Source organism: Aspergillus stella-maris (assembly GCF_047715825.1).
Source record: "Aspergillus stella-maris strain CBS 113639 unplaced genomic scaffold BDV14scaffold_7, whole genome shotgun sequence".
Taxonomy (NCBI): Eukaryota; Fungi; Ascomycota; class Eurotiomycetes; order Eurotiales; family Aspergillaceae; genus Aspergillus; species Aspergillus stella-maris.
In genome coordinates, this window is record NW_027396801.1 from 453,806 (window position 1) to 480,868 (window position 27,063).

Sequence of the window (27,063 nt, forward strand, 5' to 3'; positions counted from 1 at the left end):
GTAAGGTCAAGTCAAGTCGTAGTCGCCAAGCAATGATGAAAGAGTGAGCAGTGAGCACCATAAATCAAGAATCAAGAAGCAAGAAGCAAGAAGCAAGAAGCAAGAATAAATCTCAACGTAAAAAAGCAATCATATTCAACTCAACCAACTCAACCAAGGCAAGACAAAAGCGAAGGCGAAGGAGAGCGACGCATCTCCCCCGTCCCCTTCCCAAAAACAAAGAAGGAAGAAAACAAGCAGCATGATCCCAGCGCTAATCACCCGCAAAACGCCATCCCAGCACAGCAAAAAGCAAAAAGTGATTAACAATAAACAAAGGACTTGGTCCCGACTACTGCCGGGACTAGAGCACGCCATGCATCATGCCAAGGAACGAATGTCGTATGATGAAGCGGACTCCTGATGGATCTGAGTCAAAAATAGATAGTGCAATGCGTATGGATGTATGCATGAATGTGTGTATGTATGTAGTCGTGGTCATAGTGTCGTCGTGGACTCGTAGATAGTTGAAAATCAAGGCGATAGCGCATCCTGTGGAGGCAGCGCGAAAGAGCGAAAAACAAATCATTGTCAACAAAATAAGTTCAAAATCAAACTGTAATTCTTCCACCATGCATGATCCCGACGCTCTGTAGGCTCGCGCCGCGAAACCTAGCGAGCAGGGAAGAGACGATCTCGCGGTATGTGTTCATCTGCGTAAGCTTGAAGCGCTGGATCTTCCCACTAGCCGTTCGTGGGATCTCCTCGACAAAGATGACTCCCCCGTCTAGCGCCTTGTAGGAAGCCAATTGGCGGCGGGCGAAGAGATAGACTTCTTCGGGGGTTAGGCGGGTTCCGGAGAGGGTCTTGGAGCGGACGACGAAGGCGCGAGGGACTTCGGTGCTGCCGTCTTTGGAGATCACACCTGTTACAGCTGCGTCTTCGATACCGGGGTGTTTGAGGAGGATTGATTCAATTTCCGCGGGGGGAACTTGCCATCTAGACACATATTAGTATGAGACTGGTAATTTTTAATTTGTCGACATACCCTCGAACTTTTATGAGCTCCTTGGTTCGTCCCACAATAAAGTAGAGCCCGTTGTTGACATATGCGACATCTCCAGTGCGAAACCAGCCATTGGCATCCTTGGCGTCGTCTCGTCCTCTGTAGCATGTGAGAAGGCCTTCGCCACGCACATACAACTCTCCTGGCTTGTTGTCGCCTGCGACAAGGTTTCCGTCGGCGCCGACAAGACGGATTTCATAGCCAGGTAGGAGACTGCCGATGCTGCCGGCATTTCCTAGTTGACCGTATCGGTTTTGAAAGACGACTCCCACTTCTGTCATGCCCCACAGTTGAGACGCATACGCATCGAGGTGGAGGTATTCGCGGAATTGTTGCATTGACGCTCCGTCAATTGGCGCGCCAGCGACACCAACATAGCGTATAGAAGAGAGATAGTCGGCGAGTGGAAGGCCGCAGCGATTGAAGGAATGGATCATAGCAGGAACCATATACGTTTCCGTAATCTGGTACTGGTACACCGCCGCGCAAAACTGATTAATGTCGAATCGCGACAGAACGTACATCGGTTGTCCGTACCGAATCGGGAAAATGTGCGACCAGAGCGCGCCAAAAAGATGGAACATCGGCAGCGACATCAGCCGGCTCACCTTGTAAGGTACATCGTATGCAATGGTCTTATGCTGTGAAATAATGGCGTGGTGCGACAAAATGGCAGCCTTTGGTAGCCCTCCAGTGCCGCTGGTGGAGAACATCGCTGCCGGCGTCGATTTTGCGATCAATTCATCGTTGAAGGAAATCCAGTCGTTCTCGCCGTAGCCGAGCAGATTGGCGAAATTCAAATAGCTCTCATCTCCACTGCCAAGGTACGGCGCTGTGCCTGATCCGACCAGCTCTGCGATGTGTCCGGTGGCGGTTTCGTCGAGTAAACAGACCTGGCTGGGGAGCATGCCCTTGGTTGTGGAGACGTTGAGGACAGATGGGAGGGCATCGCGATTCGTGATGATTAGTTTGGGCTCAGCCAGATTAAGCAGGTGCTCTAGTTCGTGCGGCTGACTGCGAGCATTCGAGCCCATAAACACGCCGCCGGCGCCGATAACACTGAAGAACAGTGCGGGGTATACGATCTGCACCAGGATGAAAAATCCTCACAATCAGCATGCTGCATGGTAACTGCCCGCAACAGGAAGGAGAGCAAGAAAATAAGAAAATGTGGCGTTGAAGGTCCTCGGAGTTCCCTCGGCGAGGCAATCGTGCTGAGACAATTGTTGCTTCATGAAAACTGGGAAACATCGAGGCGGACTCGCAATGCTGAACTAGCTCCAACTTACATTGTTTCCCAAGTGGACCAACACACAATCGCCCCTCTGCACATGATGGGCCTTCAACCCGGCAATAAGCGTCCGCACAAGAGTTCTGAATTGCCGCGCGCTCAGCGACCGCGAAGGGTTCTCTGCATCGATGAACAATGGCTGGTCTTGATCGTAGGCGACAGGGCCGCGGAGGCAAAAGGTCAACAAGTCGGTGTATACCTCGTTGGCATTGCCGTATTGGGGTCGTGCCAAGGACGACTCCCCAAGACCCATTCTCATGAGTTTGTTGTTCTTAGTCAGACTAGGTGGTGGTCAAGGTGAGAGGTTGGTAAGTAGCCCGGGCAGGTTAGGGCTACCTAGTAGTAAGAAGGCGAGAAAGCAACTTGGGGAGAGGGAAAAGCTTCGAAGAGAGACAAAGGCAGATTGATGTCGAGCAGAGGGGTCCGGGGTGATAAATAACTCGCATGCTGCGATTTTAGAAATTATTTCATACTATAGATAGGGCCCTCTTGGAGTAATTCCAGTTTGCTGGGTGATCCGATTTGGAATTTGGAATCCTCTGCGTAATCTCCTTGAGCGGCGCGGCGCACGCTCTCATTCGTCGGAGTCCGCCCATTTGTGCTGCTGTTGCTGCGAACAAAACAACCCTGGTCGCTGCGAGACTTCGTAGTTCGCTCAGACCAAGCCCGGTCGCCGCTTAGCTGCGATGCTGATCTGTAATGATGGTCCACAGGCGAGGCTTGCGTCTAACCCGCCGAATCGAAATCGGTCACCGCCAGATTCAGATCAGAGCGGGTGGAGGCGCTAAAAGGCCCTAAGAGCGCTGGACGACGCGCGATGGTCGAACACACCGAACTCCAGCGAACATGTTCCCACTTTCACCCCAGCCATGCAGTCGGGCCCGCGACAGTCTCCCGATTCGAAGAAGAAAATCCAGCGCTTTGGGCAAAGGATGCTTCTACCGCGATTTCGGGAGCTCCCAATTGGCTCGCCTGCGATCTCTTTCCTCCAATTCTTTCCTTTCCCGCTTCGAGACCTCCACTCCACCATCCATCATTCCTTCGCTGAGCGTGCTGAACACTTCCCAATTCTCAACTGAGCTGCTGTCTGAGCAACCGGAGACGATCTGCCCGCGGTGACAGGCAATAGAACGAAATCATATTTCTCCGGCTGTCAATGCTGCTCTACAGGGTCCAGGGTGTCGTTTTCCTAGTAATAATCCACCAATGCGCATGCACTCCTTTCCGCTCCAGGGGGCGTCTGCAACCTGCCAGGGTCAAAAGTCCTGCGCACTGCACGGTTTCCCGCACGAGGCGTGAACCGGCGCAGGTCGTTGGAGCGCCTGCTTGATGCAGTACCCCGCTCGACAAAAACCACACCAGGATGAAGCGGGTGACAATGTCCATTGATCCGCGGTTGATCCCAAGCACGTCGACGCCATCCATCTGGCTGACCTCCACCCCACTAACCTAGTTTATCAGGTCAACAGTTCCAGACAGTTGGTCTCGCCTGCTTCCTGCCAATAGCCAGCTCGTACCCAAGCCGAAAAAGCAAGAAAACGTGTGATGTGGACTCCGCGAGGACCCGGCCTGCCAAGTGCGTCCAGTCTACGTTTGCATACTCCGGCAAACTGCAAATTCAACTCCACGATCTTAGGGTATCCCCAGAGCCCCAGCTGTTCTGTATGCGCTGTCTGCGTTGTCTGTGTGTACCCGTGACTGTGCAATCTCGCTGGAATTCGGTGTTTCCGATTGTTTTTCTTGATATTGTGCTTTTTGACGGTCTCTCTGTGGGGCAATCGGACGAACACCGCGCTCTTGTGGCGAACGCCTTGCTTTCGCATGCCCGTGCTATGTCGCTTCTGTATGTCGATCATCTCACCCGGCTGGGCTGTAGCTGCATTGCCGGGTGAAAGGCACCTCGGCAGACATCAGAGCAAGCTTGTCCGGGTCTGCTCCCCCATCACCACCACCAATTCGCCCTGCATTATACCACATCAGGAGAAAGTAGAGAGTTGTCGACAAGGTGTAGTATCATGTGTGTTTAGTGTTCATTGGTAACCTTGTAGGATCTAACTTAGCGGCAAAGCTTCCGTGGGATCCTGCCATGCGGACGTACACCGAGCACTTGGTTTCCCCGAGTCAGTCTCTCAAAGGCCGAAAAAATAAAAAATATGCTTTCTTTTGCCGCTTTTGACTTTGGCAGGCGTTGCGCGGGAAAAAAACTTTCCAAGATAAGGACGGTGTCATGGTGGACCGTCTAGTGTGGACCCCGAAGTTCTCAGAAGAACGATGGGCCTACTAGGACACGGCAGAAAAGTCCGACGCAGGTAAACAAGCTGGGAAATGCCTTCTCAGCTAGACCGAATCAATGGAGCTATGCGAGGGCATTCAAAAGACACATGCACCCTGTGGAGGCATCCTAGTGGTGGGCTTTCTGTCAAGTATTCCAGGGTATGAGTGCAGGCCACCATTCTCGTTTGACCACTCACCTGCTTTTGTCTCTTGTATCCGGTGATATTATACCTCTCCCATAATTGCTTCTCATACCTGTCGTTTGCTTCGCAGATATTTGAAGCGATATGTCTCAAATGGAGGAGGTCGAAGAGGTCGTTGTCTCGAGGCCGCCGACGGCATACTATCCTCCAAACAGTCCGAGTGAGGCGAGCATCCAGGATTTCGAAAAGGTCCTCGTCAAAGATGTCTCCGTGTCTCCTCCGCCAAGTGCAAGCGAGACAAGCCTTCTCCCAAACATCGAGAAGTGCATCATCAAGGATGTCTCGGAGTTGATGATTCCCGATGACATTGAGGGCTATGACCCCGAGGCCCTAAGCACACCGAGGAGACTGATCTCTCCAGTCCGATACACATTCCTCAACATCTACCGCCGGCTCTTCTCTCTGGTCTTCCTCGCCAACATCGGTGTCTTCATCTATGTGCTCGTCTCAGACCGCAAACTCCTGGCCCTCATCAACGCCTCGGCAGCAAACCTGCTTGCCTGCGGTTTGGCAAGACAGCCTCTCGTCGTCAACACCATCTTCGTCACGGTATGCTCAGTACCCCGGTGGGCACCGCTATTCCTCCGCCGCATCTGCTCCAAGGTGTACCACTATGGCGGCGTGCACAGCGGCTGTGGCGTGGCCTCATTGATTTGGTATCTGGGCTTCATTGGCGAACTATCTCGCCAATATTGGTCTCCCGCACAGGGAACAACATCGATCTTCTCCGCGGCTCCAATCGTCCTCTCATACATCATCCTGGTCCTGCTCCTCGCCATCATAGTCGTGGCGTACCCGACCTTCCGCGCCAAAATGCACGATTACTTTGAGCTGACACACCGGTTCTCCGGCTGGCTCGTCGTCGCCCTGTTTGTTGCCGACCTCATGGTCTTCGTTAACGAGGCGTCAAGAGCAGAGGGCCAATCCTTTGGCCGTTTTCTCATCGAGCTGCCGGCTTTCTGGTTCCTCATGGTCGTCGTGGCCGCAATAATCCACCCCTGGCTGCTCCTTCGCAAAGTCAAGGTGACACCGCAGCAGCTCTCCCCGCACGCAATCCGCCTGCACTTTACCCACACAAAGACAACCTTTGGCAAGGGTATCCAGCTATCAAAGCACCCTTTGAAAGACTGGCACGGGTTCGCGACTTTCCCAGACCCAGACAGCAACGGTGCCTCCTTCTCCTCCCTCATCTCAAAGGCAGGCGACTGGACCTCCGCAACAATCAAAGACCAGCCCACGCACCTCTGGAAACGCGGCGTGCTCGTCTACGGCTTTGCGTACGCAATGCGCGTATATAAGCGCGTTGTCGTCGTCACGACCGGATCCGGAATCGGCCCTTGCTTGTCTTTCCTCGGCGACGAGAACCGACCCGACCTCAGAGTCATCTGGCAAACCCGTGCTCCCAAGCGAACATACGGCAAGGAAGTCCTGAACCTTGTCGGTAGAATGGACCCCAACCCGGTTATCATCGACACAAATTCCTCCGGCCGACTCGATATGATCCCGCTCATTCGGTACATCGCCCGCGAACACCAGGCCGAAGCGATCTGCGTCATTAGCAACCCGCGCGTAACGAAGAAGGTCGTCTTCGAGTTGGAGAGTATGGGGATTCCAGCCTACGGGCCGATTTTCGACTCATGATTATGTTGTACGATGTCATGAATGCAGCTTGATGATTGTTTTTCGTTCTGATTTATTGAATTTAGTTCTGTTTGTTGGATGACGAAATGAAATCTGGTTTCGGGCGATAGTAGATTAGATTATTCCAATGATGTTTGATTAATTGAACCGATAGAATGTTGAGGGAAGAAAAGTTGTGTCGGTGTGTTGGAGAAGAAAAAAAAATGAGGTCACACAGTGAGAAGTGACTTGGTAGGGGTCCATGAGAAGAAGGAAGAAAGAACTTGGGTTGGAGGTCAATGCAACAGTCACTCATAGTGTCACACTCAACCCAACACCCATCCTTATAGTCCTTGAACCTCAGTAGCTGGCTATTTAAGGCCCCACCCAACAACAACTACTACTCCTAGTACTCCTAGCCTTGCGAAGGAGGCAAATATCCAGTGTAGTTCACCAATACAGAGCCGCGCTGACTGTGCTCAGACACAAGTCACACAGCTCTGCAGGTGTTCATGCAGGATTCCTTACTCGCGGCACGGCCTAAATGGGGAATATGTTGCGCTGCGGCGGCTGTTGGTCGCTTGTTATTTGACCGTCGGAGTTATTTTACAAGGACAATGTGGTTACTTCTATTTGAGGATAACAGAATACGAGAAAGTTAGGTTTGTTTGTGAGTTTGACAACTCGATTGTGGTATGTACTTGTATGATATGAGATGATTATTAGAGACAATATATCGTGATTCGTGATCGGAACAGAAGAAAATCAGAGACAAGAATGGAAAAGAAAGTAAGATGTGTTGGGTATCATAAAAACAGCCGATCCCACCCAATGCAGGTATAAGATAAGGAACCTGAGAACGCCCAAAGCAATCAACCAGCAATCAACCAGCAATCAACCGAAAGCAAAAGAAATCACAGAACTTTTTTGGGTCGGTATTAATCGCGCGTTGGAAGTGAGATGAAATATGTTAAAAAAAGGGAAAAGCCGTCTTTGTAGTGACGGGAAGAGGGGTCTTTTTTGTAAAACGTCGTTGAGTTCGTGAGTCATGAGTTCGTACTGGCCGAAGCCAATGAGAGTGTTGAATGATGTTTATGAGGACTGCGAGTCCGCAGATGGAGCTCGGTTGCGATTTGTGATTTCGGCAGGCTCGGTGGTCAGATCGTCAGTCGTCAGGCGACTGCGTCCGCGGCAAGAAGAGTTGGTCGAAGACGTATCGAGTCGAAGAGAATCCATTCGCTCTAGATCCTCGTAGTCTGGAGTCGCCAAAGGAGAGCCGTGGTAATCCTCCATGACGCTGCTTCCAAGCATGGTGTATCCAGGAGGGCTGGCAGGGACATCTTCGTACACTGGAGGCATTTCCTCGTCCCAGCTAATGCCCAGCCCGCTGCGTTCAGTGACGTGAAGGTTGAATTGCATGCGAAGAACGCGAGCTGCACCGGTAGGAGTGATGAGTCTGGTGTTGCGGTTGGGGCAGAATTCCTCGGCGACGATCAACTCGATGACGAGGTTGTGCTTCGCCTCGACTCCGCCCTGAACTTCAAGATCGCAGACTGGGTTGGACGTAGGGTTGATGTTCGCTTCAAATTCCATGCTGATCTCGCCGCCAGCGGTGTCAAAGTCTGTCTTCCAACCCTCCTTTTCCTCGTTGTGCCCGATGATGCGAGTTTCTCGGTGGAGGACGCCCTTGCCTTCGCCGCCAATCTTGTGAGTGTGCTTGCTGCAGGCTTCGGAGACGATCTTCTGGTGTTCTTCGATACGCCACATCATCTTGCGCAGGCGCCAGCGCGTTTGGGTCTCTTCGCCCTTGTCCAAGACTCCGCTTAGCGTCATCTGGACTGGGAAGGTGCCAATGGGGTGGACGACAGAAGGAAGCACAATGCGGCCAGTCAGGTTGGTTGGTGGAAAGATCCGGATAGAGGACTTATCATTTCCGGGAAGAATAGCGCGTCTGATGTTCACCGGCATCTTGAAAGTGTAGTCCTCGCCGTTGATGTTGTGCCCGTGGGCCTCGAGGAAGTACTCGACCTGCCCGAGAGTACTGTTGCAGGATGCAGGCAAGTTGCCCGGGAACAGGTAGCTGAAGGGGAAGTCGTGGTTTCCGCTCTTCAGTGGCAGAGGCTCAGTCAGGAAGTTCCAGTTCGTCAGCTCCTCGGTCTTGGAGGCGCAGTGCGGGCAGTCCCTGGACACGGGCTTCTTGGTGGTCTTCTTGATCACCAGACGCATGTCAAACTTGTCCAAGGTGACGCCCGCCGCTTCAGCAACGTTGATTCTGAGGCGGCCAGAGAATAGGGCACCGGTGGAGTTCTGTGGTGTTCCGTAGCAGATGAGTGGCGGGGACTCAACAATCACGTCGAGCTTGGCGGAGGTTGCAACGGCCTCGTGGGTGACACGCTCCTTTGATCGTCCATGGCGCTTCTTTTCCTTGTTGTGGTCTCGGTAGGTGTGGATAAAGTGGTCCATGGAGAAGGACAGGCGGCGCTCTGGTGAGTGGGGTCTGGAGTGGGAGTTCTTGGAAGGAGCAGTGTGAGAGACCTCGTTGACAGACGAGGAAGAGGAAGAGTTGGAGTGGGGGAAGATCGAGTGGTGGGAGAGAGAGGGGCGGACAAGGCTGGACAGAAGACGGCCCGGCATGGTGATGGTGGTCGAGTCGGAACTCTTTGATGATTGACAATGAAACTTCAAGCTATAGAAGCTGCTTTTGTATAGGCTATGCAGTAGATGGTGACTATTTGGTATAGTTCAGGATTCAATGCAGTGTTGGTCAGGCTGGGGGATGTAATAGGCAGTAGCTCGCATAATCCCTCTTGATGGTAGCTAGGTAGGTGGTAGTGGTAGGAGTGCTAGTGATATGCTAATGGCAGGCGCGGGGAGAGGCAGTGTAGTAGTATAGAACACCTGCACCGGCGGAATAGGTTTGCGATGGACTGAGGAAGGAAGCAAAGAAAAGGGATTTAGCTGAACCAGAAAAGCGGACGAGGCGGTCCCTTTGAATGGCATGTCAATTGTCTACTGACTCTACAGGACTAGTTGCTACCACTGAAATTTTCTCAGCCATAGTTTCTGGACGGTTCCCACATGTAACAAGGACAAATTTTTCTTGGTCTGGCCACCTTAAAGCGGACAATAAATTCAGTGCCCGGTGGGGCTGCTGTAGGGGAAAGGCGTCATTGTGGATTCGGGGGGTGATTACCGCTCGTTACAGTTCTCTTTCAATACCGTGACACCTCTCATCTGGTCTTGGCGGGCCTGCGCTCCGAGGAGATCTCTCGCTTCGTATAGTCCTGCTTAATTCATGGATCATGTAGGAGCTATACTACTACTAACATTTAGAACAATGAGCTCGATACAATTCAGTCCCTATTAGTTCTATTCATGCACAATCAACCGCAACAAGATCTGAATCCACGTTGGGCATTACACGCGTACATATGATCCAGATATTACTTCATTAAACAGCGGTACCTTGGAGACGTCGAGCTAATTCTGAGGTGTCAAGTATTCCAGACCCAAAGTGAGCATGTTCTGAGAAAGCGCATTGAACGGGAATCCAAGGCCGTGCGCGATGACTCACGCAACATGCAGCCGGCAGCTGGCCTGAGGAGCACCTCCAACGGCTCCGGGCAGCTCTTCCACATTCGCGATCTAAGGCTGGCGCATTGTATTGCGTGCTCGATCGATCGTCATTGTCGACAGAACATCGCTAGGAACGCGCAATATTGCACCAACTTGTCAGGCTTAGACTTCACACTCGACATCGATTTCTGACAAATGTGCCTTGGCCCAAAGTCTGTGCTGAATGATCTTCGAATGGTGTCATATGCTTGCAATAGATGATTCGAACACACTACGAAACATGGCGCTGGCGCTTCTAAGGTTCTAAATCGGAGGCACCTTCTCGATCCAATTGGTTGTTTGTATACAAACTCTCGATCCGAATGACTCGACGGAGCATCAACCCGAGGCAATAATGCTGATCGAGAAACGAGGCCAGACGAATCTACGATCCAGCGATTCGTAAGGTGGCTGCCAACAGGTGACTCCGGCATCAACCCCAAGAGGGAGGAGTTGCGCTGAGAAGGTCAAGGCATCAAAGGGTCAGCTGCCTTCCAGCCGTCTACCCGGCATTGAACCATCACGTGGCGGTCCCTGAGCTCGAGCATTGACACCTTCGTTGGCGGTCTGGCGTAATGTCAGCCCGTACCATCGGTGACCGGCACCGTTACAGGCACGTATCGTACGAAACACCTAAAATTTTCGCGCTAGTTGGAGATCCTTTACAACAGAGCAGAGTCAGGAGGAGGGGCATCGTGAAGAGGGAGGTTTGCGCAACATCATGCTATGGTCCTCTACTTTAAAGACCCACTCACATTAAAGTAAGAAGGAGAATGCGCATGCTACAGGAGTGCATGTATGTTGGCGTGTTACATCTGCGAAGGAAACGACTTCCACTCGAGGTGCTGTCTCGGCTCCTCCCTTTCCAGGGAACTCGGACAGAGCTTCCGTTGGAATGCTACGATAGTGGTGTGAACAACCAACAATCTCCCCCAAACTTCCTTGTTCGGCTAAGCCTTGCCTAGAGCCCTCATTCGACTACATTTGCTGGCGGCGTCGCCCCAAGTCCCCGACGCTCATGCAATTCGAGCGCCGATGCCATTTCCCCGCAATGCAGGAAATTTAGCCGGTTGCGGGGGTGTATTGCATCATTTGCTCGCTTGCACTGTGGCTTTTGGTGCCCGAGTCACCTGCTGAGAAAAAAAAAAGCAAACAACCCGGGGCATCAAGGCCAGTGTAAAGCAGAAGCTATACAGAAACAAGTGAAGTATACGATCAGATATAGAATTGTTCTAGACAACAGCTGTCAACGCGGTTCCAGTCGATTTTCCATGGCCGTTGGGAGATTTTCAGCGAATGATGGGGGCCAGCGGTGCACTAATTACCTAACAGAAAGCTGCTGGATGCAACGCCCAGTGCGTGGTTCAGGAATCCCGTCAGCACTCAGAGTCAATTCCATTCTCAGCCCATCACTGCTCTCTGCTTGCCGTTCCGATCGGGATTGTTGTTGTCTTGTCGGAGTTGTTGTCATTCAAGCGGTGTCAACTGTCAACTGAAACATCATGCCATCGCAGCCTGCAGAGTCCCTACTACTACCCTGGCAGGATCGGACTAGTCGGCGAACTACCCTAGCACACTGTTCTAGCACCCCTCTAGCTGCGTACCTTTGTAGCATTCTCGGAAACCCTGACCGAATACACGGGGCATGTCTCGCTCACAATTTTCAACCCGCGCAACCAACATCGGGACAGCCCCCGACCTTCCTCTTCGATCTTGGTTCAGGTTGTTTCGGCGGATTCCGCCGTCCACCACCGGGGCCTCTTCCTTCTTTCGCGATGTCCACGATCCTCCACCGAGCCTTGCGACTCGTCGACTCTGCCGAGAACGGGGGGATATGGATCGCAGGCAATCTGGAATCATCCACAGTGGATAGCATTTTATGGGGAAGAGGCGTCTACTCGAGGAACTATGAATAATAGGGCCTTTTGAAGTCTCTGCTGAGCTATATTTCCTTGATGTTGTCCGACAATATGCGAGAGCAGCCGACCAGGGTACTCGTTCATTACTCAGGGATGGAGCTCAAGCTCTGTCGTCAAATTGCGCCATATAAAATTCAGAAGACGGTGAGTATCAAATTCTATCCACAGCGATGAACAAGAATTGCAGAACCAGGCACCGGATGGCGAGATCAATTTTTATTGGTTTTTCCGCGGGAAACCCTGCTAGTGCGGCGGCATCGCAGCGCATCCCCGACTGTAAAAATTTCTACATCAAGTCGGCGTGCCTGACCGATTCTACTTTCTGGGGCCAAGTAGTACACATTACTAGTCGCCGAATATAAGCCGTCTTGCCTGAGGTTCGCTTACTCTGACGATTCTGACGTCCATCGTCGGGCGCACGGCCAATCAGGCTGGTGTTTCATGACACCTTCTCGAAGCTCTTGGCATCACGCAAGAAAAACCGGCCCGGCACCGAGCGATCTCCAGAATCTGATATGGCTCTTACCCGGTCTGAATGTCGACATCGTCAACCTGGTGGGCACGGATGGGAACCGCGACCCGTTTGTTACAAGTTCTGTTTCTTTGTGCCTTGCGATGGACCGTGTAAGGTAGTCATGTCAGGCTGACTTGTAGCAATGACGTCTTTGACTTGGACTTCTTACGAGGCTTCGTTCTAGAACTTTTCGTACGCAAGCTGTCAACGCCTAGCAGTTGGTACTGCAACATTGTTTACTATAATTATACCACCTGACGAAACATGTCTCGAGGGCTATATTTGGACATTCCATGACGGCGAGACCTCTCGAGGTCTTACAGCCTCATCCAGAGTTCCAGACACATTGACTTGGTCTCGACTCTCGTGCATCACATCCAGGTAAACTGTTGGATGAGCTGCGCCGGACAGCGTATATTTGGCGCCTCAGCCTTGCCACCATGCCCACAGCTGTGTCGCTGAGATCTCTGGCCTTCACTAGCGAGCCTAGTAGGTCGCAAGTTGCAACACGTTTGAAGGCCAAGCATGCTGCGCCTTATGTCGTTCATGGCATTGAATTGCTCCAACGCATTCGACATGAAGTAACTAACAATATGTGCTGAGATTAGCCGCACTCAGCCTTGCGCAACCAGGAGGCTTTGTACAACAATTTTAGACGTCCAGTATCCTGCTACAAGTCGGCTCTGCCCAAGTGGCTGAAGATTGAAGCAACTTAGGAAGTATACCATGCGGATCGAGCGATGTACAATCAGAAACTTCGAAGACATAGATATCTGATCGGAAATGGTCTTGAATCTGGCGAAGACTCGGAACCCCCTCGGATTGTTCCTGGCCTGCTTGGCCCCTGATAGGTCGCCACGGCGTCCCAAGTGGCTGAGTGCTGGGTCAGAATGGATATACGGAAGGCGGTCAACCTTTCGCCGCCCAAAAATCCACGGCAGTAAAACGGTTGTAGGCGCGGGGTCATGAGTCAGAAATGTAGAAAATCCAGCCATCCCACCTTGTGTATATACACTCTCCTTCTCACCACCACACTCACATATACACAACCCGGCAAAATGGCAGCCCCTACCCTCGATGCCGCGGCCAAGGCCCGCCTTGATCTGATCACCGAGAACCTCGCCGAGACCCTCAACCCCGAAATCATCGAGGCCGTCCTCGCCGAAGGCCGCAACCCACGCATCTACTGGGGAACCGCTACAACCGGCCGCCCACACACAGGTTACTTCGTTGCAGCCATTAAGATTGCCCAATTGCTGGCTGCAGACTGCGAGGTCACTGTTCTCCTCGCAGACATCCATGCCTTCCTCGATAACCTCAAGGCCCCGCTTGAGCTCGTCGAGAACCGCGCCAAGTACTACTCCAAGGTCATCACTGCAATTCTAGAATCCGTCGGTGTCTCTACGGAGAAATTGAAGTTTGTACTTGGGTCTTCTTACCAGAAGAGCCCTGAGTACACTATGGATGTCTACAAGCTCTCGTCGCTGGTTAGCGAGCATGATGCTAAGAAGGCCGGTGCTGAGATTGTCAAGCAGTCTGCTAATGCGCCGTTGAGTGGACTGCTTTACTCTATTCTGCAGGTTCTTGATGAGGAGCATCTGAATGTTGATGCGCAGTTGGGTGGTATGGACCAGAGGAAGCTTTTCGCTGCTGCTGTTGAGTGGTTGCCTAAGATTGGATATCGCAAGGTAAGAACACTTCCACATACATTCCCCTTACATGTTCTAATAAATTATTGTCTAGCGCGCCCATCTCGTAACACCCATGGTGGCCGGTCTTTCCGGCGGCAAAATGAGCTCCAGTGTCCAAGACTCCAAAATCGACCTCCTCGACGCCCCCGAAGTCATCGCCAAGAAGATCAAAAAGGCCGAAGCAGCCCCCAAAATAGTCGAAGAGAACGGCGTCATTGCAATGGTCGAATTCGTCCTGCTCCCCGCTGCCGCCCTCCGCGGCGAAAAGAAATTCACCGTTGAGCGCCGCGACGCAGAGCCCCTAACCTACACCGACATCGCCAAGTTGAAGGAGGACTACGCAAATGATATCCTTACGCCCCAGGCTCTTAAGCCTGCTGTTACAAAGGCCCTTACGGAACTTATGGCGCCTATCACGGAGGCTTACAATGCTAGCAAGGAGTGGCAGGAGATCACGGCGCAGGCTTACCCGCCGCCTGTGGTTGAGAAGAAGGTGAAGAAGGTTAAGGATAAGGGGTCGAGACACCCGGGGGCGCAGAAGGGGAAGGAGTTGCAGCAGGAGGTGCAGACTGAGTTGGCGGAGCGTCCGAAGGAGGCGGCTAAGGAGGGGGAGAACTAGGACTGAAAAGTTAGAAGTGGGAATGGTTGGTTTATGCGCATATGAGCGATGTTTTTCTCAAGTTATACTTTATTGTAGATAGATTGTACTGAATATATCTGTCTGAAACAAGTTTGCGGGTTTCTTACTAGCGCCTCGGTTGGATTCCCTTTGCTAATAACTATAAGTAGAGAAGTGTGATTCTCGAAGCTCGAATTCTTAACTCTTAGGGTTCTTGATGGTGGTGGGAATAACGTCAATATCCCCAAGGTGTGTCCTAGGATGCCAATAACCATGTATTAGCATCTCTAATAGCCACACGCACACAACAGATATATTCATATCCATGGCTCCACTACTACTTAGAAGAGAAGCCAAATATATTAGCCCATTAAGTAGTAGATGGAGGAGACTGCTGTAGCATTGCGATGCATAATCAGGGAGATGGGGTTAAAGCTCCAGGAGGAACATGGGTCCGCCTACCTACAGCCGTGCAGTGCAGCTAGTAAAGTACAGTATATCATGAACCTAATCAAATGCAGCTCCTTGCTACCGAGATCCTCCCAATTCTTGCGGACATGGTCATTGTGGCCATTGACTATATCTCTACACCCTCTCCACCCCCAACTCCTTCAGTATCTTCCCGTTATGCTCCCCTACCTCAGGCACAGCATCCATCCTAGCCTTATACCCTCCCTCCCCAGGATTTAACCTGAACCCAGGAGGAATAAGAGCCGGCACAACGCCCCCCGAAGTCTTGACCTCCGTCCACCGATCTCTCGCCTTGAGCTGCGCGTGCTCCCAAACACCAGCCATATCATTGACATTCGCATTCGCGATAGAAGCCTCATCAAGTCTCTTTGTGACCTCTTCAGTCGTGATACTCGAGAAAGACGCCGTAATGATCTCTTTCAATTCATCCCGATTCCTGACTCTCAGCTCGTTACTGCAGAACCGCGCATCCGTCGCAAGTTCAGGCTGCGAAAGAACGCCCGTGCAGAAATTCGTCCACTCGCGCTCATTCTGTAATCCCATCATAACAGTTCCATCTTTCGCATCAAAGGGTCCATACGGGTAAATCGACGGATGCGAAGCACCAGTCGGTACAATCCCCGGCGCACCATTATAGGCATAGTACATCGGGAACCCCATCCACTCGACCATGCTCTCAAGCATAGAGATATCAATATGTGCGCCCTTTTTCGTCTTTGCGCGTTGCAGGAGAGCCGCGAGAATACTGCTGTAAGCATACATCCCCGACGCGATATCCGCGATCGATATGCCCACTTTAGCGGGCTGGTCCCGTCCATTGCCTGTTACTGAAAGCAGGCCGCTCTCTGATTGCACGAGGAGATCGTAGGCCTTTTTATCCCTGTATGGCCCGTCCTGTCCGTACCCTGAGATGTCGCAGACTATCAAACCGGGATGCGTCTCCTTCAGTTTATCGAAGGAAAGCCCTAATCTGGCACTTGCGCCAGGCGCGAGGTTCTGCACGAGGACATCTGCCTTCCCGACTAATTTCATAAGAACTTCATGGTCTTCATCTTTCTTGACGTCCAATGCAAGACTCTCTTTTGATCGATTCGTCCAGACGAAATGTGAGGCTAGCCCGTTTACCCGCGTGTCGTAGTTCCGCGCGAAGTCGCCTACGCCAGGGCGTTCGACTTTTATCACCCGTGCTCCCATGTCTGCAAGCTGTCTGGTACAAAATGGAGCGGCGATTGCTTGTTCGAGACTGACGACTGTGATGCCGGAGAGGGGGCCATCGTTGGTGGAGTTGTTGCGGAGGGCTGATTGTGAGAAGCGCCGTATACTCCTCGATACAGCATTAGTGGTAGCTGGCTGTGATAGCCGGGAATAAGGTATCCTGGAGAACATTTTTGAAGTTGATATATGGGTTGAAAAAGCGGCATTTAGAGCGCAAGACTTATTTGTAGGTCACCATCTTCTCCGCATGGGACTCGGGTACCTACAAAGCATATAACCGAGTCGCCGTCTCCGATCCCCCAATTCCCAATCTGCATACTCCAAGCTCCGATCTAGACTGGAAGAGCCTCAAGAACTCTTGGAAGTATGAGCGGCCATAAGTAACTTTCGGGTCTGTACGTCAATTTGTTCTCATGTTGCTGCATTGTGAGATGGTTCGACTTTGTCGCAATTCCAGTCGCCGGCCGTACAAAAATATATATAATCGCATATCCAGTTTTGATCAGGAACCTCTTGGGAACGCATGGTCAATCCCTCTCTAAAAGTGCACATTCTGGGCTTGATAGAGAACAAGAGCTTCGAAATATAGAGTAATAGAGTAAGATTGAAGAAAGGCATGCTTAGAGTGGTAGGTTGCTCGCATGGAAGCAGTCTTGTGCCTGGGGCTGCCGCGGTCGATAAGAAAACCTTCCGCCACCGCCAACCAACTTCCCATCAACAACCACCTCAGAGCTTCACGCAGCTCATCCACGAGCTCTCTACGTACTACTACCACCTTCTTCAACCACTTTGGATACTTCTCAATTATACTATATCTCCATCTTCTTAATTGAACCCAACGCACCCGCAGACGAACCGCCAAAATGTCCGGCACCGACGACCTAAAATCCCACGCAACCTCGGGCCAACACGACTTCTACGCCCTCCTCGACATCTCCCCCGCCGCGGCCGCAACCGAAATTCGCCGCGCCTACCGCCGCACAGCGCTAAAATACCACCCCGACAAAATCACCAACCCGACACAATCAGACATCGACAAGTTCCACCTCCTCCAAATCGCAAACGATGTGCTTTCCGACCCGGCCGTGCGGCAATTATACGATAATGCGCGGGAGGCAAGGGAGCGCAAGAAGCGCGAACATGATATGCTTGATGCGGCGAAACGGAAGATGAAGGAGGATCTTGAGGCCAGGGAGCGGGCTGGGGCACGGGCTGCTGGTATGGAACAGAGGGGTGTGAAGAGGGCTTGGGGCACTACGGTTGATGATACGGAGGAGAAATTGGCTAGGGAGATTGAGAGGATTGCGGAGGATGGGAGGCGACGGAGGCGCGAGGCAGAGGAGAAGCTTAAGAAGGAGGTTGAGGAGGATGAGGCGCAGATTCGGGCGGAGGAGGAGGCGAGGCAGCAGGAACGGGATCATAGTGCGAAGCGTGTGGACAGGTCTCATGAGGGCGGGACAAATGTTCCTGAGCAGGAACGCGCTGTCAAGGTTCGGTGGGTTAGAGAGGGACGGGGGACGGATCTAGACAAGGACCGACTTACGGCGTTGTTCAGCCCATTCGGGAAGATCGAGAGTGTCCTCGTTCTTAAGGACCGGCGACAAAGATTGAATGAGGGCGACAAGAAGAAGACAACTGTTGCGACGGGCTTGATTGTCTTTGTGTCCATCGTCGCCGCGCACACGGCAGTGCTCGACGCCGAAAAGTTCATGCGCGAAAGCCTCTCCAAAACAGCCAATGACTGGAATGTGATTGACTCTGTCTTCTGGGCTACAGGGGAACAACCGGACCTCGCTGGACGAGACGGCAGTGCATCTGGCTCTGCTTCACCCGCAAGCCACGGACAAGCCGATGCCCCCTCGCCAAAAGACCAAGAACAGAGTTCTCAACCCGTCAAACCAAAATTCAGCTTCGCAGGGCTCAAGAACGCAAGTGCCGGCGGTCAGCCAGGAAAAGCACCGTCATTCGGCTCATTCGCGTCCGCAAAGTCAGCGCCAGGACCGGCGCCGACGGCAGAGTCGAATGGTACAAAGACACCTAGTCTTGAAGAGATCACGCTCATGCGGTTGAAAAATGCACAGCGTGAGAAGGAGCGCAAGGCGTTGGAGGTTCAGTTGCGCAAAGAAGATGAGGCGGCGGATGCTGCTGAGGCTGCTGGGAATTAGATCTTCTTTGGGAAGAGTCTATTTTGGTTTATTGTGCTTAAGATACCCATTTGTTTTGGAAATGCATTTGCATTTGCTTTGGTGTTATACAAGTCTATATAAAATGTACAATAGTAGTTGCAACAGCTAAGGGTCATGGTCAATCCATCACCGCTGCGCCTCTTCCTCTTCCAATTGCTCCAAGTAATCCCTCGCGCGATGCCCCTCGTCCGCATTCGCATTATTGTTCTTAATACTCTTCGCAACCCCCGCGGCAATAAATTCCCTCGTCCAAGGCGGCACAAACGCCTTGACCTTAACCTGCTTCACATCGCTGCCATCCTCACCAACCCACTCAACCTTGAATTCCTGCGCTGGATCGAAACCTGCACTCTCGCCCGTAAGCGAGATATCAGTCATTGCCTCCAGACGGCACAATGCGAGACCGATGTTTCCAATTCCGGAGAGGAATTTTCCGGCGCTGCGTCCTTTGCGTTTACTATCCTTCACTATATTCGTTTCCGGCGGTGGGTGGGCCAGTTCAATTGACGGGTCATACACCAACCCCTCAGACGAAGGAAGATCCCCCTCATAAAGCTGCACAGGAACAATCCTCTTCCTCGTAACACCACGATGATGCGTCCGGATAGTAAGTTCCTGCCCAACATAGCATCCCTTCCTGAAATCCACGCCCCTCGCAAGATCCATATTCGACTCAAGCGGCAGCGCCGACCCACCAAGAATCTCAGCCTGCCCCTCCGCAACACCATGTAATATCCGTCGAACAGTATAACCCCCCAAATCAACCTCACCCCCCTCAACCTGCGTCTCATCCGGGAAATGTGTCCGCAGATCTTCAGATCCCGGAAGAACAAGTCTAGACCCGAACCCGGGGGCTCTCGTATCGATACACCCCAATACAGCTTTATCAGACGGGAACGGCGACGAAATAGGCGACTCGAGATTGTACGCTGCCCAGCGCGGCTCAGCATGGGTCTTATCCTTCCAGCTAGCCCAAACGGTTCGTTCGCCTTCATCCAGAGCCCGTAACTTCAATTTCGAGCGGAGCTTATGGCGCTTTAAATGCTTTAACAACTTTGGGATCTCGTCTTTATCGACTTCGAGAAGCCAGGATGGTGTATCGCCCGCGTTATCGCCGGGGATCGGTTCAACTGGGTATATAAATGCATCGTTCAATATCCGGCCCTGCGAATTCAACAAGGCAGCGTAGGAACCTGTGTGTCGGGCGCGCCGGTCCGGGTCATTCGCGACAAACATATTCTGTGTTATGAGGCCCTGCAGGAACGTCGTGCTGTCGATCCCGCTGACGGAGATGAGGCCGCGGTTTGTGAGGCGCGTGTAGCCAGCCGATGGCGGAGGTGTGGGGGTTTGAGCTTGAGCGGCGCGGGAGGTAGAGAACGTCCGGAGTTGGGAAATGCATTGCGCGCATATCGAGCGCGGTAAAGGGGTTGGGCGTATCATTTTGGGTGGTTTGGCCCTTGTTGAGGGGTGATGCTGTTTGAATCTACGGAAATGCTGGATGACGATGTATTGATAATCAATTAGGCGGTGAGGAGCGGCAGTATATAGCTTGCGGCGGTTGACCTCGGTTACATCAGGAACTAGAAGGTACGGTAACTTGAAGTTTGAACACTGATTAATGGAGAACCATGGTATATTTCAGGCCTAGAATACAGTCAAGCACGCGGCGCTGGAAAAGCTCAATATCAAACGCTCATTTGCTACCCTTGGCGACTCCTTCCAAAAATCCAAGCAAGAATGCCTTGTTAGCGGGGGATGCAACCCTATCAATGTTGCCTCCGTGTTCATTGACCACTCCGTTACCGGCGGGCGGATAATGCGGCGAAAGTGGGCTCACGACAGAAGGTGTAGCCGCGGGATTGGGCACTGAGGTCTGCAGGTTGAGATGCTCCACAGGCGCTGTCTTCGGAGAAGGCGCGGATTTGCCGAACAGGGAGAGCAAAGCCTCTCTTTGTGCCGGAGTTTGGCTTGGTCGTCGGTAGGGATCAGCCTGCGGAGTTGGGATCGGCTGAGCGCCGGGTGCTTCATCCACTTGCTCTCCATCTCCGTCTGTTGACTTCTTCCGGATAGGTAATATGCTGTGAATATCTGCCTTATCCGAACGACGCAGTATCTGGGGCTGGAACGTTTTCGGACGCTCTGGAGACTTTGCCTTCGCAGTTCGGACGTTTGAGGGCGCTCTGGGAGATGGCGCCTGTACTGGGCTAGGGATCTGCTCCCTTTTAGCACTCTGCGGTCTGGGAAGAATGGTAATAGGAGAAGCCAGAGGCGGCGTTTGTTGATTTCGCCCGGATTGACGCCTAGTGTCATTCTTCCTCCGATTTGTCGACTTTGGAATTGCGTCGAATTGTGGTGTATTGAGTGGTCCAGAGACTGTCGCGGATGCCCAAGCATTCTTGTTCGTTTGTTGACGACCATGCTGGGGAGGGTTTCCATTAGGTCGTTGAAGGATTTGCTTCTTTCCTGGCGAAGCCGGCTGCGCTGACAGCTCTGCTGATAGTTCCGCCGGTCGCGGTGCAGTTGGCGCAGGCGATGACGCAGGCGATCCTCTCAGCAAGTTCAGTAGTTGATCCTGGTGTTGGGAAGGCTTGCGCTCGTTCCTTGGAGATTGCTCAGACTGGGACACCAAAGTGGCGCTGGCAGTCTTCGGAGTCTGCTTCTTCTCATCTTTGAAGACGTTCAGCAAAGCCAAGGAATGACTTGTGAGCTTCGGTGGCGGTAACTTGCTAGCTGGCGGTATAGCTGCTCCTTGAACCTGGGCAGGCTGAGCGGAACGGGAGAACTCGGGATCGCCCGTTCGTTGATAAGGAGCCGGAGCAGGCGCCTGTCCAGCAATAGGCGGGAAGCCTGGTGGAAGTGGTCTTTCCTGAGCAGGGAGTGGGGGCGGAGGAAACATGCCAGGGTAGCCAGTTGGAGGTCCTCGAGGCGGAGGTCCTGGGAATCCTGGATGAATGCCAGGTGCATGTTGGTTTGCCGTGGAGAAAGGAGGCTGAGGAGGACCGCGGAATGGGGGTGGAATTTGTGGCATATCGGCTCCAGGCCCCGGAAACTGTTGAGGGAAACCGGGGAAGAATCCCGGTTGGTTTAGGGGTGCTTCCTGGGGCTTGTTAACCCGCTGCGGAGGCCCGGAAGGAGGATTAGGAGATGTCCCGCTCCTAAGGAGCTCGAGAAGAGCATGTGATTTAGAAAGATTGGCGTCGGCATTGAACAAAGCCTGTACGGGCTCGGTAGTAGGGAGTATGGGGTTGACGTTGAGGAGTCGTTTAAGATGCGCAGATGCGTCTTGAGATGCTGCGACTTCTGGCAAGTCGCTGAGGACAGCAACAGGACGAGGTATGTTGTTTGTAATGGCCTGAAGGCCCTCGTCCATGGACAATTCGCCATCATTCAAGGCTTGAGGAACGTCCACTTGGGCCTTCGGATCCAGCTTCTTCTGCTGCGCAATCCATTTCTTGAGTGGATGCAAGAAAGGCGCTACCATGTAAAACTTGTTCGCATTGGCAGCAGCCTGTCCTTGATCAAACTGCTTGCCTTTCTTCAAGGTTGGTAGGTCGGAAAGATTCCACCATTCAATCTTGCTGATTTCTTTCCTGGTGCGCGGTTCAAAGTACGCGTCTTGAGGAACGCCGCGAAAGACATACAGTCTCATGTGCTGTTCACGCATGGTGATTTCAATGAACTTGACGTTATCGTCGTCGGGGACTAATCCCGCTTCGCGTACGTCATAACCGGTTTCTTCGTATACTTCACGAATAGCACAGTCGAGGTCTTTCTCGTCTTTGTTGATCTTTCCTCGTGGGAAACTCCAGTTGGCGCCCTTCTTCCAGCCTTTCACGAGTACAACTTCATCCATGTCCTGATTCAACATGATGGCGCCACGGACAGGAACCCGGGTCTTGTACGCGAGGAACTCGGAAAAGGCGGTCATGTGGTGATATCGGGACCAGCTGGCCATAAGCGGGCAGTGTTGGAAGATCCGCAACGCGAAGGCCTTCAGGGATAACGAAGGGAGCGCCGGATCCAACGGCCGGATAAAGTCCTCGTAGAACCATTGTGCTTCTTCGACTTGGAAGCATATCCGCTCAACTGATTCCAGTTCTTCGCGAGGTAGGTTGATAATGAAGCGGACACACAAGTCATCTAGCCCTGTTTTGAATCGCTGTTAGCATCGTTATGCCGAGTCAAATCGGGGATCGTATGATGGAAAAAAAAAGGACTTACAGTCCTCCAGCTGCATTTTTGTTTCTGTCATAGTGGAGAGCGTGCTTTGGCATTTCAAGACGGCCTGGTATGGCCGAGGGTGAGTGTGAGGTCGGTGGTGAGAGCAGGTCGTTGACGCAGGCGGAGAGCACGAGCAGAGCTTCAAGGAGAGGAACTTGGCGAAGCGCCAACCCTGAAGCGTACAGTTATTGGGTGCACAGCGCAAACAAAGTACGTAGCGGCGTGACCGGGGGCCGACAGACGTAGGTAGCGGAGAAGCGAGGGAGTGTCGGGACTCAAGTTGTCGAGGTTGCGTTGGGTTGACAGAGCTGCCAGGCTGTGACTCGCTCCACTACTGACTGCAAGGCAGAAAGGCAGCAAGGCAACAAGGCCGTAAGGCAGCAGGCGGAAAGACCCCGGGTGGGACATTGACTCATTGCGGAAACCCGACAAATCTTTCTACTGGTGCCCCTCATTTTCGCGGTTTGCCTGTCATTTATTCATGCGTTTTTTAGCTTCTTCAAGAAAGGCCTTTCGTGTTCTCCCCACGTGCGCCATTTGCAGACCCCTTTCAAGCATTCGTTGCAACATCCGGGCTCCCAGTGCCTCCTACCTATACACTCGTTCCTTATCGTCTTTGCCCCCGCAAGACGAATTTACAAACATGGCGTCCAAAGAGGGGAAGGAGGGGAAGGCAAACAAGTTGAGCTTCCAGCTCAAGACGCCCAAGGGCACGAGAGATTGTATGTCCAAACATCGGAGTCATGCCATCACGCTCTATTACTGACGTACTGTCGCATAGGGATTGGTGTTGATATGATCATTCGGTAATTCGATTGCGAACCCCCTGTCGCGTACCCTTCTCATACCATCTCTATAGTGAATCGATCTTTAGCGCCATCACCGAAGTCTTCAAGCGTCATGGCGGTACCCAACTAGACACACCTGTTTTCGAATTGAAGGAGATTCTGTCGGGCAAATATGGCGAGGACTCAAAACTCATCTACGATCTTGCCGACCAGGGTGGAGAGGACACCGCTCTTCGATATGACTTAACGGTGCCTCTAGCGCGGTGGCTCGCCATGAACGCTTCAGTGCAGCACATCAAGAGATACCAGATCGCCAAGGTCTACCGACGAGATCAACCGGTGGGTTAATCGTGTTGTCCGAATGTTCCATACCAGGCTAATGGTTTCATTTTCAAGGCCGTTGCCAAAGGACGTATGCGCGAATTCTATCAGTGCGACTTCGATATCGCCGGACAATACGATGCTATGATTCCCGATGCTGAGGTCCTCCGCATTGTGGTGGAGGTGTTTGAGGCGCTAAAGATGCGTGACTACATTACAATTAAGCTCAACCACCGAAAGATTCTGGATGGATTGTTTACGGCTTGCGGTGTTCCCGACGATAAGATCCGCTCAATCAGTTCGGCAGTTGACAAGCTTGATAAGGTATGTGGTGGTTCCATCGTGTTTAAGACTTGGCTGATTAGTTAGTCCCCTTGGGACCAAGTGAAACTCGAGATGGAAGAAAAGGGTCTCGACCCACAGGTTGCCGATAAGGTTGGAGAGTACGTGAAGTTGAAGGGTGGCCGTGACATTTTGGATGCCATCAAGGCTGATGAGCTGCTCTCTGCGAATGAGCACGTCAAGAAGGGTGTTGAGGATATGGAGCTTTTGTTCAAGTACCTCGAGGCATTCGGTGTACTAGATAAGATCTCTTTCGACCTCTCCCTTGCTCGAGGCTTGGATTACTACACTGGCCTCATCTACGAAGTTGTCACACCTCTCTCCTCCGCCGAAGGATTCGCCAAGGCCCAGACGAAGAAGTCCAAGGATAGCGGTGACCCGAATGTTGGCGTGGGCAGTATCGCTGCAGGCGGTCGCTACGATAACCTGGTCAACATGTTCAGCAAGAAGCGCCAAATCCCGTGTGTCGGTATCTCATTCGGTGTTGACCGGATCTTCACGATCATGAAGCAACGCCTCGAGCAGGAGGCCAAAGAAGGCAATGCCACTGTTCGTGCAAGCGAGAGTGATGTCTTCGTCATGGCTTTCGGTGGTAAAGGATTCAATGGCCTGCTGGTCGAGCGCATGTCTGTCGCCAATCAGCTGTGGGAGGCGGGCATCAAGGCCGAGTTTGCCCAAACAGTCAAGCCCAAGCTGCCACAACAGTTCAAGCTCGCTGAGGCGGGCGGTATCCCCCTTGCTGTCATTCTCGGTGAAGAGGAGTTAGCAGCGGGCAAGGTCAAACTGAAGGAGCTTGGACTACCGGAAGGCCACCCGGAGAAGGACGGCGTGCTGATCGCTAGGGATGATCTGGTGGAAGAGATCCAGAACAAGCTGAACCAGGCCTCGTTGCCGATTCGCTAGGTGGAGCGTGGGAGACGCATATCCTGACATCAACCAGCGACGCCAAGGACTCTGGCGGGACACAAACGACGCACATCCATGCGGCGGGGTAGAAGAAGGAACTGGAACGCAGGGCAGCTGGCTATCCTGATAGGGCACAAAAATAGAATAGATATCCAATCGTCATAGCATATGAAATCATCTCCGTCTTGGAAGCGGAAACGCAGAGCTCAATCTTTGTTCCGATCTTCGATGAGCACACGCCACGTGACATGACGTCAGTTGCCTCTATAGAGCACGAACAGTGACAACATAACACCAGCAGCAGGAAGGAACATCATGACGTTTCAACCCGGTTTGGCTTCTTCCCACTGACGTACTTGGGCCTCAGCACTGTCCTACTCCACGTCCCCTAGTTCTATATAACCACCCGCATACCAAGCCCTTGGCCTAGCTTGTGGCGATATACTTCTCAACTACAAGAACTATAAGGCTGAACCACTGCATTCGAATTGATCCTACTTTGAACACATTCCCCACTCATCCACAACTTGGCATTGCTTCTACTCTACCACATCACATACAACACACAACATAACCATGGAGACTGTCCAGAACGCTGCCCAAACCGCTTCCAACGCCGTCTGGAACGGTGTTGATACCCTTCTCGGAAACAACCAGCAGACCGAGCAGCGTGTGAACCAGCACGGCGATGAGCCCATGTCCGGTATTCAGGGTAAGGGTACAGTCACTGACCCCTACGACGCCGGTAACCGAGACGGTAAGCCTCTACCAGATACCCCTTCACCCCGTCATCAACGATACTAACCAAAGCAACAGAACAAATCGGAGCCCCCATCAACAAAGACAATACCGCCGCCGTAACACAACCCCTCACCTCTACAACCCCCGGCCTATCCACCAACCCAACCGAAAAGGCCAGCCTCGTCACTTCCCCTCTTGACTCTCAGAACCCCCGCATCGATCACCCTGAGCCCGTCCAGGGCAAGCAGCACACTTCCGGCCCGGCCGGCCTGAGCACGCTCAAGGACGAGCCTCTCAGCACACACAAGAGCACCCTTAAGGACGAGAGCCTTACCTCTTCTGGTCCCCAGCCTGACAAGGCTGAGACCGTCGCTATGCACAAGAGCTCTGCTGCCGACGCAGCTACTGCTGCCCAGCGGTCTGCGTCCGGGTCTGGTCCTGGATCGAACGCTGAGCGGTCGATTGAACAGCGTGAGCCTTCTACTTCTGCCTCACAGGCTCAGACTCAGTCCCAGCCCCAGCCTTCTATTTCTCAGAGCCAGGGTCAGAGCCAGCCTGAGCAGAAGGACGATGACAAGCAAGTCCCTGCTACTCAGTCAGCTGACTCCGAGACCGGTGGCATTAGCCCCGCTGAGGCCGCGAAGAAGAAGGGTATCTCCCCCGAAGCCCTGAGGGGTCCCTCTATTGGTGAGGTTCGCCAGTCCTACGAGCAGCAAAAGAAGTCTGTTGGCGGGAAGAAGCTTGACGACGGTCCTAAGACTGCCAAGCCTGGTTAGTATACCTACTCTCATCTCACCCTCATCTTAGATGGTTGAGCGCATTGCTAACGATTATGTATAGAGGACAAGGACAACAAGGAGCAGAAGGACAACAACAACAAGAACGAGAAGGACGAGCACCACCACAAGGGCATCAAGGAGAGACTCCACAATGTCCTCCACCACCACTAAACAAACAAGTCCCCAAAAATTTGGAGGCTATGACTTTTCATGATGTCACTACTTTACCTGTCACGCAGCGAGTTTCGATTGGTTTGTATTAATATGCACATATGTACTTGAATGACATGGAAATATCTATA

General features: G+C 52.5%; 11 protein-coding genes across 11 annotated transcripts; 6 read left to right on the forward strand and 5 right to left on the reverse strand.

Moving 5' to 3' along the window:
- Nucleotides 1–473: 473 nt before the first annotated feature.
- afeA (adenylate-forming enzyme AfeA) lies at nt 474–2,888 on the reverse strand. The gene is made up of 3 exons (XM_073766142.1): nt 2,335–2,888; nt 1,028–2,130; nt 474–978 (listed from the first exon to the last, which is right to left on the reverse strand). The coding sequence occupies exons 1-3, from the start codon at nt 2,593–2,595 to the stop codon at nt 591–593; spliced, it is 1,752 nt and encodes a 583-aa protein (XP_073631841.1). The 5' UTR covers nt 2,596–2,888; the 3' UTR covers nt 474–590.
- A 2,018-nt stretch (nt 2,889–4,906) lies between these two features.
- Nucleotides 4,907–6,454, forward strand: BDV14DRAFT_187603 (integral membrane protein TmpA; the record flags this gene model as incomplete). Its single annotated transcript, XM_073770970.1, has 2 exons — nt 4,907–5,023; nt 5,102–6,454. The coding sequence occupies 2 exons, from the start codon at nt 4,907–4,909 to the stop codon at nt 6,452–6,454; spliced, it is 1,470 nt and encodes a 489-aa protein (XP_073631842.1).
- Nucleotides 6,455–7,059: 605 nt separating this feature from the next.
- Nucleotides 7,060–9,558, reverse strand: BDV14DRAFT_166900 (alpha-arrestin). The gene has a single exon (XM_073767581.1). The coding sequence runs from the start codon at nt 9,065–9,067 to the stop codon at nt 7,526–7,528; it is 1,542 nt and encodes a 513-aa protein (XP_073631843.1). The 5' UTR covers nt 9,068–9,558; the 3' UTR covers nt 7,060–7,525.
- A 1,106-nt stretch (nt 9,559–10,664) lies between these two features.
- Nucleotides 10,665–11,587, forward strand: BDV14DRAFT_132173 (uncharacterized protein). The gene is made up of 2 exons (XM_073766143.1): nt 10,665–10,957; nt 11,014–11,587. Exons 1-2 carry the CDS (start codon nt 10,847–10,849, stop codon nt 11,542–11,544), a joined length of 642 nt encoding a protein of 213 aa, XP_073631844.1. The 5' UTR covers nt 10,665–10,846; the 3' UTR covers nt 11,545–11,587.
- A 1,952-nt stretch (nt 11,588–13,539) lies between these two features.
- BDV14DRAFT_196688 (tyrosine--tRNA ligase TYS1) lies at nt 13,540–14,791 on the forward strand (the record flags this gene model as incomplete). Its single annotated transcript, XM_073772500.1, has 2 exons — nt 13,540–14,169; nt 14,225–14,791. 2 exons carry the CDS (start codon nt 13,540–13,542, stop codon nt 14,789–14,791), a joined length of 1,197 nt encoding a protein of 398 aa, XP_073631845.1.
- Nucleotides 14,792–15,157: 366 nt separating this feature from the next.
- Nucleotides 15,158–16,737, reverse strand: BDV14DRAFT_211378 (CaiB/BaiF CoA transferase family protein). The gene has a single exon (XM_073776081.1). It carries the CDS (start codon nt 16,646–16,648, stop codon nt 15,377–15,379), a length of 1,272 nt encoding a protein of 423 aa, XP_073631846.1. The 5' UTR covers nt 16,649–16,737; the 3' UTR covers nt 15,158–15,376.
- Nucleotides 16,738–17,199: 462 nt separating this feature from the next.
- BDV14DRAFT_132223 (putative cell cycle control protein (Cwf23)) lies at nt 17,200–18,701 on the forward strand. Its single transcript, XM_073766145.1, has one exon. It carries the CDS (start codon nt 17,341–17,343, stop codon nt 18,640–18,642), a length of 1,302 nt encoding a protein of 433 aa, XP_073631847.1. The 5' UTR covers nt 17,200–17,340; the 3' UTR covers nt 18,643–18,701.
- A 1-nt stretch (nt 18,702) lies between these two features.
- BDV14DRAFT_132222 (YgfZ/GcvT domain-containing protein) lies at nt 18,703–20,181 on the reverse strand. The gene has a single exon (XM_073766144.1). The coding sequence runs from the start codon at nt 20,101–20,103 to the stop codon at nt 18,790–18,792; it is 1,314 nt and encodes a 437-aa protein (XP_073631848.1). The 5' UTR covers nt 20,104–20,181; the 3' UTR covers nt 18,703–18,789.
- Nucleotide 20,182: 1 nt separating this feature from the next.
- Nucleotides 20,183–23,170, reverse strand: BDV14DRAFT_132225 (decapping enzyme complex catalytic subunit DCP2). Its single transcript, XM_073766146.1, has 2 exons — nt 22,885–23,170; nt 20,183–22,809 (listed from the first exon to the last, which is right to left on the reverse strand). The coding sequence occupies exons 1-2, from the start codon at nt 22,913–22,915 to the stop codon at nt 20,357–20,359; spliced, it is 2,484 nt and encodes an 827-aa protein (XP_073631849.1). The 5' UTR covers nt 22,916–23,170; the 3' UTR covers nt 20,183–20,356.
- Nucleotides 23,171–23,325: 155 nt separating this feature from the next.
- On the forward strand, nt 23,326–25,584 carry BDV14DRAFT_132236 (histidine--tRNA ligase). The gene is made up of 5 exons (XM_073766147.1): nt 23,326–23,606; nt 23,666–23,690; nt 23,744–24,011; nt 24,069–24,317; nt 24,363–25,584. The coding sequence occupies exons 1-5, from the start codon at nt 23,366–23,368 to the stop codon at nt 25,236–25,238; spliced, it is 1,659 nt and encodes a 552-aa protein (XP_073631850.1). The 5' UTR covers nt 23,326–23,365; the 3' UTR covers nt 25,239–25,584.
- Nucleotides 25,460–26,901, forward strand: BDV14DRAFT_132258 (uncharacterized protein). The gene is made up of 2 exons (XM_073766148.1): nt 25,460–25,998; nt 26,058–26,901. The coding sequence occupies exons 1-2, from the start codon at nt 25,818–25,820 to the stop codon at nt 26,756–26,758; spliced, it is 882 nt and encodes a 293-aa protein (XP_073631851.1). The 5' UTR covers nt 25,460–25,817; the 3' UTR covers nt 26,759–26,901.
- Nucleotides 26,902–27,063: the final 162 nt, after the last annotated feature.

Excerpts from the sequence above, each read along its gene's own strand:
- afeA (XM_073766142.1), bottom strand. The coding sequence starts at position 2,595 with ATGAGAATGGGTCTTGGGGAGTCGTCCTTGGCACGACCCCAATACGGC. Across the intron at positions 2,131-2,334 it reads TGGTCCACTTGGGAAACAAT|ATCGTATACCCCGCACTGTT; the intron begins GTAAGTTGGAGC and ends ATCCTGGTGCAG. Across the intron at positions 979-1,027 it reads GAGCTCATAAAAGTTCGAGG|ATGGCAAGTTCCCCCCGCGG; the intron begins GTATGTCGACAA and ends ATATGTGTCTAG.
- BDV14DRAFT_166900 (XM_073767581.1), bottom strand. The coding sequence starts at position 9,067 with ATGCCGGGCCGTCTTCTGTCCAGCCTTGTCCGCCCCTCTCTCTCCCAC.
- BDV14DRAFT_132173 (XM_073766143.1), top strand. The coding sequence starts at position 10,847 with ATGTTGGCGTGTTACATCTGCGAAGGAAACGACTTCCACTCGAGGTGC. Across the intron at positions 10,958-11,013 it reads GTTGGAATGCTACGATAGTG|AGCCCTCATTCGACTACATT; the intron begins GTGTGAACAACC and ends AGCCTTGCCTAG.
- BDV14DRAFT_211378 (XM_073776081.1), bottom strand. The coding sequence starts at position 16,648 with ATGTTCTCCAGGATACCTTATTCCCGGCTATCACAGCCAGCTACCACT.
- BDV14DRAFT_132223 (XM_073766145.1), top strand. The coding sequence starts at position 17,341 with ATGTCCGGCACCGACGACCTAAAATCCCACGCAACCTCGGGCCAACAC.
- BDV14DRAFT_132222 (XM_073766144.1), bottom strand. The coding sequence starts at position 20,103 with ATGATACGCCCAACCCCTTTACCGCGCTCGATATGCGCGCAATGCATT.
- BDV14DRAFT_132225 (XM_073766146.1), bottom strand. The coding sequence starts at position 22,915 with ATGACAGAAACAAAAATGCAGCTGGAGGACT. Across the intron at positions 22,810-22,884 it reads AAAAATGCAGCTGGAGGACT|GGCTAGATGACTTGTGTGTC; the intron begins GTAAGTCCTTTT and ends GATTCAAAACAG.
- BDV14DRAFT_132236 (XM_073766147.1), top strand. The coding sequence starts at position 23,366 with ATGCGTTTTTTAGCTTCTTCAAGAAAGGCCTTTCGTGTTCTCCCCACG. Across the intron at positions 24,012-24,068 it reads TCTACCGACGAGATCAACCG|GCCGTTGCCAAAGGACGTAT; the intron begins GTGGGTTAATCG and ends TTCATTTTCAAG. Across the intron at positions 24,318-24,362 it reads CAGTTGACAAGCTTGATAAG|TCCCCTTGGGACCAAGTGAA; the intron begins GTATGTGGTGGT and ends CTGATTAGTTAG.
- BDV14DRAFT_132258 (XM_073766148.1), top strand. The coding sequence starts at position 25,818 with ATGGAGACTGTCCAGAACGCTGCCCAAACCGCTTCCAACGCCGTCTGG. Across the intron at positions 25,999-26,057 it reads CGACGCCGGTAACCGAGACG|AACAAATCGGAGCCCCCATC; the intron begins GTAAGCCTCTAC and ends CCAAAGCAACAG.